Here is a 13,272-nt window from a genome sequence, read left to right on the forward strand (position 1 = left end):
AGGGAATTGTATATTAAAGGCTCATTATTTTTTTTATATACATATGTACACAAAGTAATTGGATTTAGTTATATAGATGGGAAAATATCATATGTGATTATAATTTGTATATTGTAGTAGTTATATACAAATTATTGAAGTTAGTATATATTAACTTTATTTATTATTGGAGTTTAACTAATATATTCATGTACATATATAAATATACAAAAAAAAAAGGTAAGTTCATATATATATACAGATTTTTTTTTGAATTGGACGTTTAGCTTAAAAAAAGGGACGTTTTCCTAAAATTGTGGCATTATCTAAATTTATTATTAGCATATTTAACGCTTCAGTTACAAATCACTTTTTAAAATATAATTGTATAAATAAAAAAAAATTATATACAAAATTAAAGATACCTAAAATAACTAAACTATACCCATATAAAATAATTACATAAACTATATCTATATAATGTTATTTAATCTAATAAGTTTGCCATATATGAAATTTCCCCCCCAAAAAAAGGATTCCATTACTGTAATATTAAATTATTTATAATCCTGACAGGTAGGAGCATGTTCAAATAGTGATCCTATATAGAACGATATTGATGTTGAAATCTAAGATAAAAGGTTAACATCTACTTAAATGTCATTTTCCAAAGTTAATATTTTGCTTTAAAAGGTCACTCAACTATTAGAAGCAGCGTAACAAAATTATGGAACTTCATAATTATACTTATACTATTTTCTTGTTTTATTTATTCGTTTATTATATTATTTACTACTGTTATTGTATTTTCTCGTATAATTTTAATGCCACTTTTTGTATGTTCTTTTCATATATATTTGATTTTATATTTTTAACGTTTTAATTTATTTATTCTATTTTGACTTGACATGAATTTAAAAAAAAAAAATTGAATCGTGTAATTATAAAATGAAAAAGATATTAACTTTTTTTTGTTCAAAATATCCTTTAATCTTATGATTTTCAATAAAATAATCATTCATTTAAAAACGAACTAAAAGACAAAATAAGCGAAATAAATAAAAATTCTGAAATTATGATTTATTTAAGTAAAAGAATCTATATTCAAAACAATTTCTAGAGCTATGAGTACACCACCCTCCCTGTACACTGACATATTAATATGTTGTTGCTGTTATTTGTATGAGTAGAACATGTTTGAATGATGGCATATTTCAACAAATTGAAAACAGAAAAAATGAATGGGAGACCAATACTATTCTGGAGCTATTGGAATAACAAGTTAATGGGTGTTCAGCTAACCATTCAGCTGATGGTAGCACTTATCACTGCGGTTCTACTTATCACAACTTTGTCCCTGTCAAGAGCCATTATTAGGCCAAAGGAAAATGGGGATAAGATCCAGTTGAACTCATTATCCAGATGCAATTTCTTTTCGGGTAAATGGGTATTCGATAACCAATCTCGTCCTCTTTATAATGGGTCCAATTGTTCCTTCATTTCGTTTTTGGATGATGGAATGGCTTGTCAAAATTACGGGAGAAAAGACCTTGATTATCTCTATTGGAAATGGCAACCCCATGATTGTGACCTTCCAAGGTATAGTAAAAAAATTTCTGTTTATCTTCTGTTTTTTGTCATTTGGGTTTTGGGTATTTATGATTTTGGATAAGATTTAATGCAACAGCGATGCTGGAGAAGTTGAGGAACAAGAGGCTTGTTTATGTGGGTGATTCACTCAATAGGAATCAATGGGTTTCACTTGTGTGCATGCTGGAGTCATCAATCCATACTCATCTCAAACAAGTTCACTTCAATGGTTCTTTGGTCACATTAAAAGCTATTGTGAGTTTCAACTATTATTATGTGTTTGTTCTTTGGTTATTGAAGTTGTGGACTTAGATCTTGTTTCCAAACATTATATTGGTGAAGGAATACAATGCTACAATTGATTTCTACTGGGCACCATTGTTGGTGGAATCTAATTGCGACGATGCCTGGCATCATCGTGTGAAGGATCGTGTATTGAGAGTTGATTCAATAGAGAAACATGCTAAATTTTGGGAAGATGCTGATGTGCTTGTTTTTAATTCCTATTTATGGTGGCGACTGGATTTGACTGTTCTGTGAGTAAACACAACATTAAATCCATCATAACAAGTTGTACTAAATTTCAAGATTTTGGGAATAAAATGACAGTGATTTGTGCAATTTCAGGTGGGGTTCGTTTGAAAGTGCAGATGCAAAGTATGAACAATTAGGGATGGTGCGTACATACGAGTTGGGTCTACAGACATGGGCAGATTGGTTGGACACTCATCTCAACCGCACCAAAACAAGAGTATTCTTTGTTAGCATGTCGCCCACGCACAGCAGGTATATAATTCTCCCACTACGCTTTATAAAAAAAGTTTTTCTAATTGCTGAGAAGCGCATTTAGATTTGAAGTTTATGAGTTGCTATAATGATCTCAAGTTAATATATTATAACAATAATTAGGTCCTTCAAATATTTATAGATACTTGTTAATTTCTAAACATGTATACGAGAACTAGAAGAAAAGTTAATGAGATCACGTGAACTCATAATTGACTCTCCACATTTGTCCCTACATTGAACATGCCTTAACAATATCAGTTACTGCTACTCCTCAATCACACTTAGTAGGGTCGATTGTATGAAGCCTCAATAACATATGCTTCCATTGGGTCCATAATGTTTCAATGCTCCGTACTACAGAATTTCTCCCATATACTATAGTAGGCACTAGTAGTTGGTATCACTTGTAAGCTTTTTCAACTTCTACTATCATCTATCTTTTGCTAGATCTGTTTGGACTCGAGATATTCTACAAACACACTCAAATGTTAATGACATATTTAGTGTAATTCCACAAGTAGGGGTCTGAGTGTATGCAAAGAATATGTTGTTTTCGACACCCTTGACTCAAGTAAAACATATCAAGTATGTAAAGCAAAGAACTGTTGTTTGATATAATGTCAGGGGAGAAGAGTGGGGGAAGGCAGAGGGTGAGAATTGCTACAATGAAACAGAGCCAATTTCTAATGCAGAGTACTGGGGATCGGAATCATCTGCGGGAATGATGAGATTGGTGGAAGCAGCCATGAAGAAACTGAATGAAAAGAGTGGTGTCAAAGCAGATTTGCTCAACATTACACAACTTTCTGAATATAGAAAAGAAGCACATCCATCCATTTACAGGAAGCATTGGGATCCTCTAACCAAAGAACAATTGGAAAATCCAAGTAGTTATGCAGATTGTACACACTGGTGTCTTCCTGGAGTACCTGATGTTTGGAATCATTTCTTGTATGTATACCTTCTTTACTTGTGACCCATGTAGAATGAGACTTGGTTCTTACAGAAATACTAAGAATGTAATTGGATTCATTTGTTCTTGAAAAGTAGCATGTAAAATCATTATCCGTCCAAGTTTTGGCGTTGTAATGACTCCCTTTGATTCATCCAAAAGTTAGGTTGATATGTAGTAGTTCACATTGACTCGTAAGAAACTTTGATTTGTAAGTCATAAACCATCAAATATTATAAGAAAATTAATTAATTATTATCAGGCACTTAAATGAATGGTCAATAGTTCATCTAAATTTTGAGAAATATTCAAAGAGCCTTCCTAAATTAATTAGCAGCCGTACGTGACTAGTGAATAGTGTATTTAGGACTTTGCCAAACGTACAGGTCTGAAATGTGCATTTGTTCAAACTTCAAATCCAAAATCAGAAAAAGATGAAATGGGGAAGAAAATTACAAATGGAGAATGAGTAATCATCAATTGAGATCAAAGAATAAAACCTTATTAATAGGAAAAAGAACACTAATTGTTCTACTTAATACATCTCTACACATTAGGTAATCATAGGTGTGATTAGATAGTATCTAGGGTAATTAGTAGCTTGACTACATTTAGGACTCTAATTAACTAGATAACTTCTTTTAGCAAGCCAATTGATCCTAACTAACTTAATGTAAAAAGACAATTTTGCCCTTAACTGCTTCTTCTACAACTTGTCGATTGCCACTTCGACAAAGTATTAGGTCGTCACTTGTCATTAACAATTTACACAAATGTGTAAATTGGAGAGCTACTTTCGCTTTCAGTAAAGTTCAAAAGCACATTGATTGATGTGAACTTTTAAATTTAATTATTAAAATAATACTCCTAGTTTATCGTAATTTAATAAATAATTATCATATCAAGATTTAAAAATTAAGTAATTTTATAAAATTTTAATAGCTTAATTAATTATTCTATTAAATTTATTAATATAAAATATTCAATAAGATTATGGAACAAAATAAATAAAAAGAAGTACGGCATTTGTTATTGCTACAGATAAAAAAAGCACCTGGTTCCAAATAAGTCCCAAATTTGGGTCAATATAATTAGCCTTAATGGCTGCTTCTTTGACGAGCTCGCCATTTTTATCTCCGCCAATCATGACTTATGTCCACCATTTTTAAAGACGAACAAACAGCAAAATCCAAAGCAAAAGCCTGAAAAAGCAGAGAAAAAAAAATGAATGGAAGACCAGTACTTTTCGGCTCTAGTTTAAAGAACAAGGGAATGTGTATTCAGCTAAGTTTTCAGTTGCTGGTAGTGACTATCACTGCAGTTTTAGTTCTTACGGTTTTGTCGATGTCCAGAGGTATTGGTCAAGCTCCAAAGTTAGTCGAGAAGCAGACCCAGATAAGCTCGTTATCTAGCTGTAATTTCTATTCTGGTAAATGGGTATTTGATAATCAATCTCGCCCTCTGTATAATGGGACAAATTGTTCGTTCATGGATGATGGAATGGCTTGTCAGAAGTTTGGGAGAAAGAATCTTGACTATCTCTACTGGAAATGGCAACCCAATGATTGTGACCTTCCTAGGTAGAGTATTATTCAGTTTTTCTTCAATTTTATCCTACTTTTTGTTCTGGGTATTTGATTATAGTTGTTGATTTTGCGAAGATTTAATGCTACGGCTATGCTGGAGAAGTTGAGGAACAAAAGGGTTGTTTATGTGGGAGATTCACTCAATAGGAATCAATGGGTTTCAATGGTCTGCATATTAGAATCAGAAATTCCTAATCATCTCAAATATGTTAACTATAATGGCTCTTTGGTCACCTTTAAAGCTATTGTGAGTTTCGAAAATTGCTTCTCCAATACGCTACCTTGTTCTTCTCCTTGAACTTTGCTTGCAGTTCTAATTAGTTTAATTTTGTTTTTTTACGTTAATGAAGGAGTACAATGCTACTATTGATTTCTACTGGGCACCATTATTAGTTGAATCAAATTGCGACGATCCATCATATCATCGTGTGGAAGAACGCATAGTGAGAATCGATTCGATAGAAAAACATGCCAGAATTTGGAATGATGCTGATGTGCTAGTTTTTAATTCATATCTATGGTGGAGATTGAATTTGAAGGTTCTGTGAGTACACTTTTTGCAACCTTTTTCAATTCATAAGAAAATTATGATTCTTATTTTCAAGATTTTAGGCACAAGATCGATGTTCGTGAATTATGATGGAGATTGTGTAATTTCAGGTGGGGATCTTTTGAAAGTGCAAATGCAAAGTATGAATATTTAGGGATGCTGCGTACATACGAATTGGGGCTACAGACATGGGCAGATTGGTTGGATACTCATGTTAATCGCTCCAAGACTCGAGTTTTCTTTGTTAGTTTATCACCTACACACAACAGGTATAGCATATGTTTCTCAAGTTTGCTCTTACTATTCAAATTAGTGTAGTGTTAATTAAGCGTGATCAGGAGATAAATGGTTGGTTTAGGCAAATGGTCAGTATAATTAAAGCTATTTTGAAAGTAGTATAATGGACTTCTCCATTGTTTTGACAAAATGAGTTCACTTATGAAGAACCTTTCAAACTTTAGTGCCTTCAACAACCCTTTCTAAAAGAATTTGTTTAGTTGCATCTCTGAATGCCTCCATTATTTATTCCTTTTGTAAACCGAAACCAAGCATGGGGATGGGAAGTCCATGAAAATAAGATTAAAAAAGTTGTAGCTGATGTCAAGCTCCGAGTACGAACAAGTCTTCGTGTAATATGAGATCATGTCATGAATCATCTTTTATTCTTTGACTTTGGCTTTATACATTGTATATACATCTTGTTGGATTTTGACTTTCAATTAGTTTATTGAGTCGTACGAGTACTAATTATATATTTGAATCATAAAAAATGGCAGGGGAGAAGATTGGGGGAAAGCAAATGGTCAGAACTGCTACGATGAAACAGAACCGATAACTAATAGAGAGTATTGGGGATCAGATTCAGATCCAAAGATGATGAAATTGGTGGAATCGGTCATCAAGAAACTGAATGAGAAGAGTGGTTTCAAAGTTGAGTTGCTCAACATTACTCAACTTTCTGAATATAGAAAGGAAGGTCATTCATCAATATACAGAAAGCACTGGGATCCTCTAACCAAAGAACAATTGGCAAATCCAAGTAGTTATGCAGATTGTATACATTGGTGCCTTCCTGGAGTTCCTGATGTTTGGAATCATTTTTTATATACACACCTAGTTTACTTGTGATCCATACACAACGCTACTAATTGGTACAAAAAAAAGATAGAATTAGTTTATTCTTGAATGAACTGAATCACCTTCATAGTTCAAGATTCAATTAGTGCACCATGTTGTTTATGAAAAAAGGTTTATATATACATGTTTATATCAAATCAAATAATGCAAGAAGTGTTTTTGTAGTTATATTCTCACTTTAAGTTTGTGATTCTTGTAGCTAAATGAATTGCGTCATTCTTTTTGTAACAACCTACAAAATGAAAAATATGTTACCTAACATGACGTCCTCCTACATGAACATTTTGTGTCCTACGTGACGTTTGACATATATAATGTCACATTGGACAAGTGTGTGCTACTTGTTCAATAAGCAAATGACATAATTTTAAGTTAACGTCAAATTAAATGACATATTTATGTGTTATATGCCAAAGAATATGTCATAGTAAGGAATCCTACCCAAGACTAGCTTAAGTGGATTCCTCCCAAGTCCCAACTTTGTCCATAATGATTCATCCAATTGATTTTAATATATAATTAAGCAAATGCTGCACTCAAAGCTAAGTGGAAGTGTTGGAATAAACAGACCCAAAAATTTATTCTTTCTACTCATTTTGAAAAGCCTATTTCACTCTCTGTTCCCTATAAATAGCAACCTTACTTACCATCACTCAGAAATAATCACACACAACTTGGTAAAAACTAAATGAAGAACAAAATTATGTTTTGGGGTTTTGTTTTGTTTTGTGTGTTGTCTACAAGAGGAGGATTGACACAAGATGTTGGTGCTCTTATTAGTAAAGACATATTTGAGAGAATGCTATTGCATCGTAATGATGCCAATTGTAATGCCAAAGGATTTTACACTTATGATGCTTTTATAACAGCTGCAAGGTCCTTTGCTGCTTTTGGAACTACTGGAAACACCAACACTCGTAAGAAGGAAATCGCTGCATTTTTGGCACAAACTTCTCTTGAAACAACCGGTACTATTTTCTTAAGTAATTATCCCTAGCTTGTTACAAGAACAAATAAAAGTCATTTTTACACTTTCTTTTGAGATCTTATTGACAACTTTTTAAGCAACCTAACATCCACAACCATGTACACAGGGGTGTCAAATGAGCGGCTTGGGTTGAAATTAGAAATATTTAAATGAGTTCAATAGAAACCGGGTTGAGTCTTGATCCACCCAAATTTATTTGAGCTCAAATGGGCTAAAAAACGGGTTGGGTCTTGACTCGTCCAATTTGACCCGATTAATCTCAATAATTTAACATATTGATATTTAACTTTTATAATCACAATTTTTGAATTTCCGCTCAAGAATTTTTTGTTAAAAAAGTAACAAATTGATAGACAAATCCATTCATATCTTCAATATAGGAACATATCTTAATAAAAAAATTTAAAACGAGTTGAAATTAGAAATTGAGTTGGACTCAATTGAGATATCTTTTCAAATAGGTTAAGCTTGAATAAGTTGATAATCAATCCAATTCAAATTATTTTAACCCAACCATTAAAATTCTGAGCGAGTTAGCTTCACTTTTGACACCCCTAAATTTCTCATGATAAAATTAACGTTATTTCCGAGTATGAAATCAATTGTTAGTAATGTAATACGAGATATAAAAGTATGAATTATGTTGATGATTAGGGGGGTGGGGAACAGCTCCGGATGGTCCATTTTCATGGGGATATTGCTTCAAGCAAGAACAAGGTAGCCCACCAGATTACTGTGTTGCAAATCAACAGTGGCCTTGTGCTCCTGGTAAAAAATACTTTGGTCGAGGTCCCATCCAAATATCCTAGTAAGTTTTGTTTTAATTTTTTCTACTTTCCACACATAATAGTAGGGTCTAAACTCATGAATTTAGTGATATGCAGCAACTACAACTATGGACCAGCAGGAAGAGCCATAGGAGTTGATTTGTTAAACAATCCAGATGCTGTTGCAAATGATGCAGTCGTTTCATTCAAGACAGCCTTGTGGTTCTGGATGACGGCCCAGAGACCAAAGCCATCGGCCCATTTTGTTATTACTGGTAAATGGAGACCAACAGGAGCTGATTTGTCTGCTGGTCGTGTCTCTGGCTATGGTTTAATCACCAACATAATTAATGGAGGAATAGAATGTGGAAAAGGTTCTAATCCAAAAATGGAGAATAGAATTGGGTTTTACAAGAGATACTTGGAGTCAATCCTGGGGTCAATTTGGACTGTGCTAAACAAACGCCTTTTGGCCAGTAAAATAAACTACTACATAGTCAAATAATGTACTTCTTCCAGCCATAGTGATTGGTGAGAAATATGTTATCCAAAATATTTAAGTTATATAATAAAACAAAGTTATATTATCAGAGGAATTTACTTTACATGTTAATTAATATTAGATAGTATAATTTAAGTTTATCTTTTTCAATGATCAGCGAACATTAACGGACCTTATGAACAGAAAAATAGACAATAAATGGTCAAAGAAGATCATGATTAATTCCATAAAGGAAGGATGAATGGAATTTTTTTTTATTATTTGAAAAAGTAAACCGTTTCTATAAATATGATTTATAGTAAAAGAAGAAAGAAAAAACTAATGATGTGCATATTTCTACAAGATGTTTACACAAATAGTTCGTTAGATAAACTGTTTACTTTTTTTCTATTCAATATACATTAATTGATGTATTAATTAACATATATTATACATTTGATGACCACCTTTAATTTAAACGATTGAATAAGCCACTATTTATCGTATTTCTTCAATTTCCACTTGGTGCGTATATAGCAGGCACTAACATGCTTTCCAATTAAAATCTCTTCTTTTTTTTTTTTTTTGACAAAATGTAGTTTCTCTCTCTACTATTAATTATTATTAGAGTAATTTTCACATATAGCAAAATATAAAATTTATATTTTATAATATAACAAAGTTTACATAATTGCTCTCGATAATAAACATACATATGTATAACTCGCTATATATATACAAAGAAATCAATCGTATAATTCACTATACATATACAAAAAAAGCAGTTGTATACAAATCAATGTATAATTTCTGTATGTATAGACCGAGAAATAGAGAAAGACAAAAGAAAATTGGGCAGGAGAATATTTGTATTGTATAATTATAAGTGTATAGGACGAAGATATATGTATTTGCAGGTATATATATAATTTTCTCTTGCTTTATACAAATAGAAACACGATTTATACATTTCGTTTCTCTTTGTATAAGCGATAGAGGCGAGGGTGACGAGCGAGATCTGGGAGAGGGGAGGAGAGGGAAACGAAAATATGTATATATATAATTTTTTCTAGATTTTATATACAAACAAAAACACATTTTATACATTTGTGTTTGTATAAAAGTGAGAGGGAGCAAGAGAGAGATTGAGCAAGAAAGGGAGAGTGGCGAGCGAGAGTTTGAAGGAGAGAGGTGACTGACAAACACTTTGCTACAGGGCACCATTAAATCAAAGTGTGGTTATAGCATTTAATTTGATTTATTAGTTTATCATTATATACAATTTCCCTTATTATAAATTGATGAGGAAATGACATATATATACAACTTATTGTTACAATTAACAATAAATAGCGGAACATTAATTAGCGTTTAATAGACAAATAAAAAATAAGCACAAAATGGCCCAAATTAATTAATGACATTTTTATAGTTTTTTTTTCCGTATAACCAAAATCACTCAAAAACAAAATTAACGGAAACATACCAAATTATATATACAATACATAACCGCCTAAAATCATAAATTGTGTATTTTCATATATTTTTTATTCGTTATTTGATAATAAAAAATTTAATTGTATACTTGATGATATGTAGAATAATGGTGTATTTATTCACTTAGCATTACTATACATTTATAGCTATGTCATCTAGTCCAATGCATACATATTAAAAAATTAAACACTTTATGTATTCATTCACTCATAGTATGTATATACTGCATTGAAATTTTTTTTAATCAGGAAGATCATGTATGCATATCCGTGCATTTATTCTCTTAAAATTGTATGCATTCCAGATTCTTCCTTCAGAAATGAGGATTGCAGATGAAATATAAAATGCTCAATGGTAAACACAAAAACTGAATCAGATAACGAGAAGAACTTACATGATTATAAATTTAGAGTTATGGATGGAGAATCCACAAGATTAGAATCAAAATTTCCAATTTTATGAATAATCATAGGATAAGTTTCTTAAACATGACTATTGATACCCACAATTAATTAATTACTATTACCTAAATTTTTACCTAAATTAGATATAACCTTCAATTTCAAATAAAAACATGAAAAAGAAAATCGAACGACAATACAAGAGGGGGTTAAACATAGCTAACAAGTTGAAAATTGATGGATAAATATCCAACAAATCATCAAGAATTTGAAAGCGAGGGATAAAGAGTAAACTATGAATGAATATTTTTATAGAATTCAATATGTAAAACTAACACACAAGCAAGCAAATCATCTTTTATTTAAAGTAATGAAAAAGATAATTAATAAAGAAATATGATTTAAAAGAATCTGTATGTATGGCATAGAAGAGGAAAAAATGGAGAAAAAAACCACTTCCTAATAAAAAAGAACATCATGCTACCACCTTTTAAAATTATTAATTTAATTAAAAAGAACTTTCTAATATGTGGGCTACTAATTGCAAAATTTGATTTTAGAAAATCTTTTTTATCAATAAAATAAAAGGAGGCTATATGTTGCCAATTAGTAAAATGGGATATCATGCTGTGCCATTTTTTCTAAATTGATCCATGTATGATATGTTGTGTGATATTTTTTGGGCTTTAAGTTTCAATCCCCGATAGGCCCAGTGGGCCAGGGGTTATTAAATAGGAAAATGGGCCTTTGTAATCCAATGGGCCAAAATGACCCGTATCTGTACTTGGCATTTCTTCTTTGGCATGACGGAGATCGAAATGATAAACCCTTGCAGAACCCTAATTTTGTCCTCACAGAAGGAAGAAGTGGTTACAACAAGACGAAGAAACAGCTGAGAAAATGGGGAAATTACCACCTTCCTTAAGGTCAGCTAACTTTGCTGTAAACACTCTCATCAAAACTCCATCTCCATCCCCATCCCCATCCCCACCTCCAACCTCAAAACCCCATTATTATCCCAAAAAATCACAATCACCCAAGAAAAAACCCACATCAATTACTGAACCCCAGCTTCCATCATCTATTCTAGCCTTTGATTCAACATCTCTTTCAGATGCTAAAACCCTTTTCAATTCTCTGATTTCCAGTACCAGAAACCCCTCTACAGACAACAAATTTTATAATGCAGTTCTTCAATCATTTTCCTCCAATTCAACTCTCCAAGATTCAATCTTTTTCCTTAATCACATGATCAAGGTTCACCCTCCTTTCTCCCCTGACAGGTTTACATACCATGTTCTCCTCGTCCAATCTTGTAAGTCTGTTGACCTTTCTTTATCCCCTGTTCATCAGGTTCTTAATCTTATGACTACCAATGGTTTCCCTCCTAATAAGGTCTCCACAGACATTGCTGTGAGGACCCTTTGCTCTTCCGGCCACGAAGAGCAAGCCATTGAGCTAGTGAAAGAACTTTCCTCCAAAGACTCTCCCCCTGATACATATACTTATAATTTTATTATTAGGCATTTGTGCAAGAACAGGCCTTTGAGTACCATGAATAACTTTATTAAAGAAATGAGGGAAGGTTTTGATATAAAACCTGATCTTGTTACATATACAATTATGATTGACAATGTTTGTAATAGTAAAAATCTTAGGGAAGCGACTAGATTATTAGGAGTTCTGAGTGAGGAAGGCTACAAGCCTGATTGCTATGTTTATAATACAATTATGAAGGGTTATTGTATGTTAAGTCAAGGGGGTGAAGTGTTGGGTGTATACAAGAAAATGCAGGAGGAAGGAGTGAAGCCTGACCTTGTGACATATAATACATTGATATATGGATTGTCTAAGTCGGGAAGGGTGAAAGATGCTAAGAAGTTTTTGAATGTTATGATGGAGGAAGGCCATGTTCCAGATGCAGTCACGTATACTTCGTTAATGAATGGGATGTGTAGAGAAGCAGATCCATTAGGGGCGGTGGCTTTGTTGGAGAAAATGGAAGCACGGGGCTGTGCTCCTAATTCGTGTACATATAATACATTGCTTCATGGGTTATGTAAGGGAAGATTGTTGGATAAGGGAATGAAACTGTATGATGTTATGAAACAGAATGGTACGAAGCTTGAGACAGGATCTTATGGAACTTTTCTCAGAGCTCTCTGTCGGAATGGCAGAGTAGCAGATGCTTATGAAGTTTTTGATTATGCAATAGAGAGCAAGAGTTTGACTGATGTTGCTGCGTATACAACATTGGAGAGTACTTTGAAGTGGCTTAAGAAGGCTAGAGAGCAGGGACTTGTCATTTGATCTCCATTGCTGGTACTCTGATTTATCTGAAGTGTTGTACTTATTCATGGGCATTGTTAATCTTGCTTCGAGATTTGTCACTTCTCCAAGTGCTCCTCTATGAGCTTGAGAAGTCAAATCTTCTCATCATTTGATTCTTTTTATGTACTTTTTCATGTTATGAAATACACAGGAGTGTTTGAATTTATTATACATATGGCAGGAACTCTGTGTCTGAATTAATTGTAAATATAACAGGATTCTCA

The 13,272-nt window shown here is 32.6% G+C and overlaps 3 protein-coding genes and 1 pseudogene across 3 annotated transcripts; all 4 read left to right on the plus strand.

The window, feature by feature from the left end:
- Positions 1 to 1,070: 1,070 nt before the first annotated feature.
- On the plus strand, positions 1,071 to 3,432 carry LOC101244835 (protein trichome birefringence-like 34). Its single transcript, XM_010318155.4, has 5 exons — positions 1,071 to 1,578; positions 1,653 to 1,824; positions 1,912 to 2,105; positions 2,197 to 2,355; positions 2,983 to 3,432. Exons 1-5 carry the CDS (start codon positions 1,181 to 1,183, stop codon positions 3,332 to 3,334), a joined length of 1,275 nt encoding a protein of 424 aa, XP_010316457.1. The 5' UTR covers positions 1,071 to 1,180; the 3' UTR covers positions 3,335 to 3,432.
- A 908-nt stretch (positions 3,433 to 4,340) lies between these two features.
- LOC101252137 (protein trichome birefringence-like 34) lies at positions 4,341 to 6,751 on the plus strand. Its single transcript, XM_004232500.5, has 5 exons — positions 4,341 to 4,890; positions 4,972 to 5,143; positions 5,247 to 5,440; positions 5,557 to 5,715; positions 6,223 to 6,751. Exons 1-5 carry the CDS (start codon positions 4,535 to 4,537, stop codon positions 6,572 to 6,574), a joined length of 1,233 nt encoding a protein of 410 aa, XP_004232548.1. The 5' UTR covers positions 4,341 to 4,534; the 3' UTR covers positions 6,575 to 6,751.
- A 376-nt stretch (positions 6,752 to 7,127) lies between these two features.
- Positions 7,128 to 8,925, plus strand: LOC101251839 (basic endochitinase-like; annotated as a pseudogene).
- Positions 8,926 to 11,482: 2,557 nt separating this feature from the next.
- On the plus strand, positions 11,483 to 13,219 carry LOC101251536 (pentatricopeptide repeat-containing protein At2g17670). Its single transcript, XM_004232499.5, has one exon. The coding sequence runs from the start codon at positions 11,618 to 11,620 to the stop codon at positions 13,025 to 13,027; it is 1,410 nt and encodes a 469-aa protein (XP_004232547.1). The 5' UTR covers positions 11,483 to 11,617; the 3' UTR covers positions 13,028 to 13,219.
- The last annotated feature ends 53 nt before the right edge of the window (positions 13,220 to 13,272 follow it).

Source organism: Solanum lycopersicum, chromosome 2 (assembly GCF_036512215.1).
Source record: "Solanum lycopersicum chromosome 2, SLM_r2.1".
Taxonomy (NCBI): domain Eukaryota; kingdom Viridiplantae; phylum Streptophyta; class Magnoliopsida; order Solanales; family Solanaceae; genus Solanum; species Solanum lycopersicum.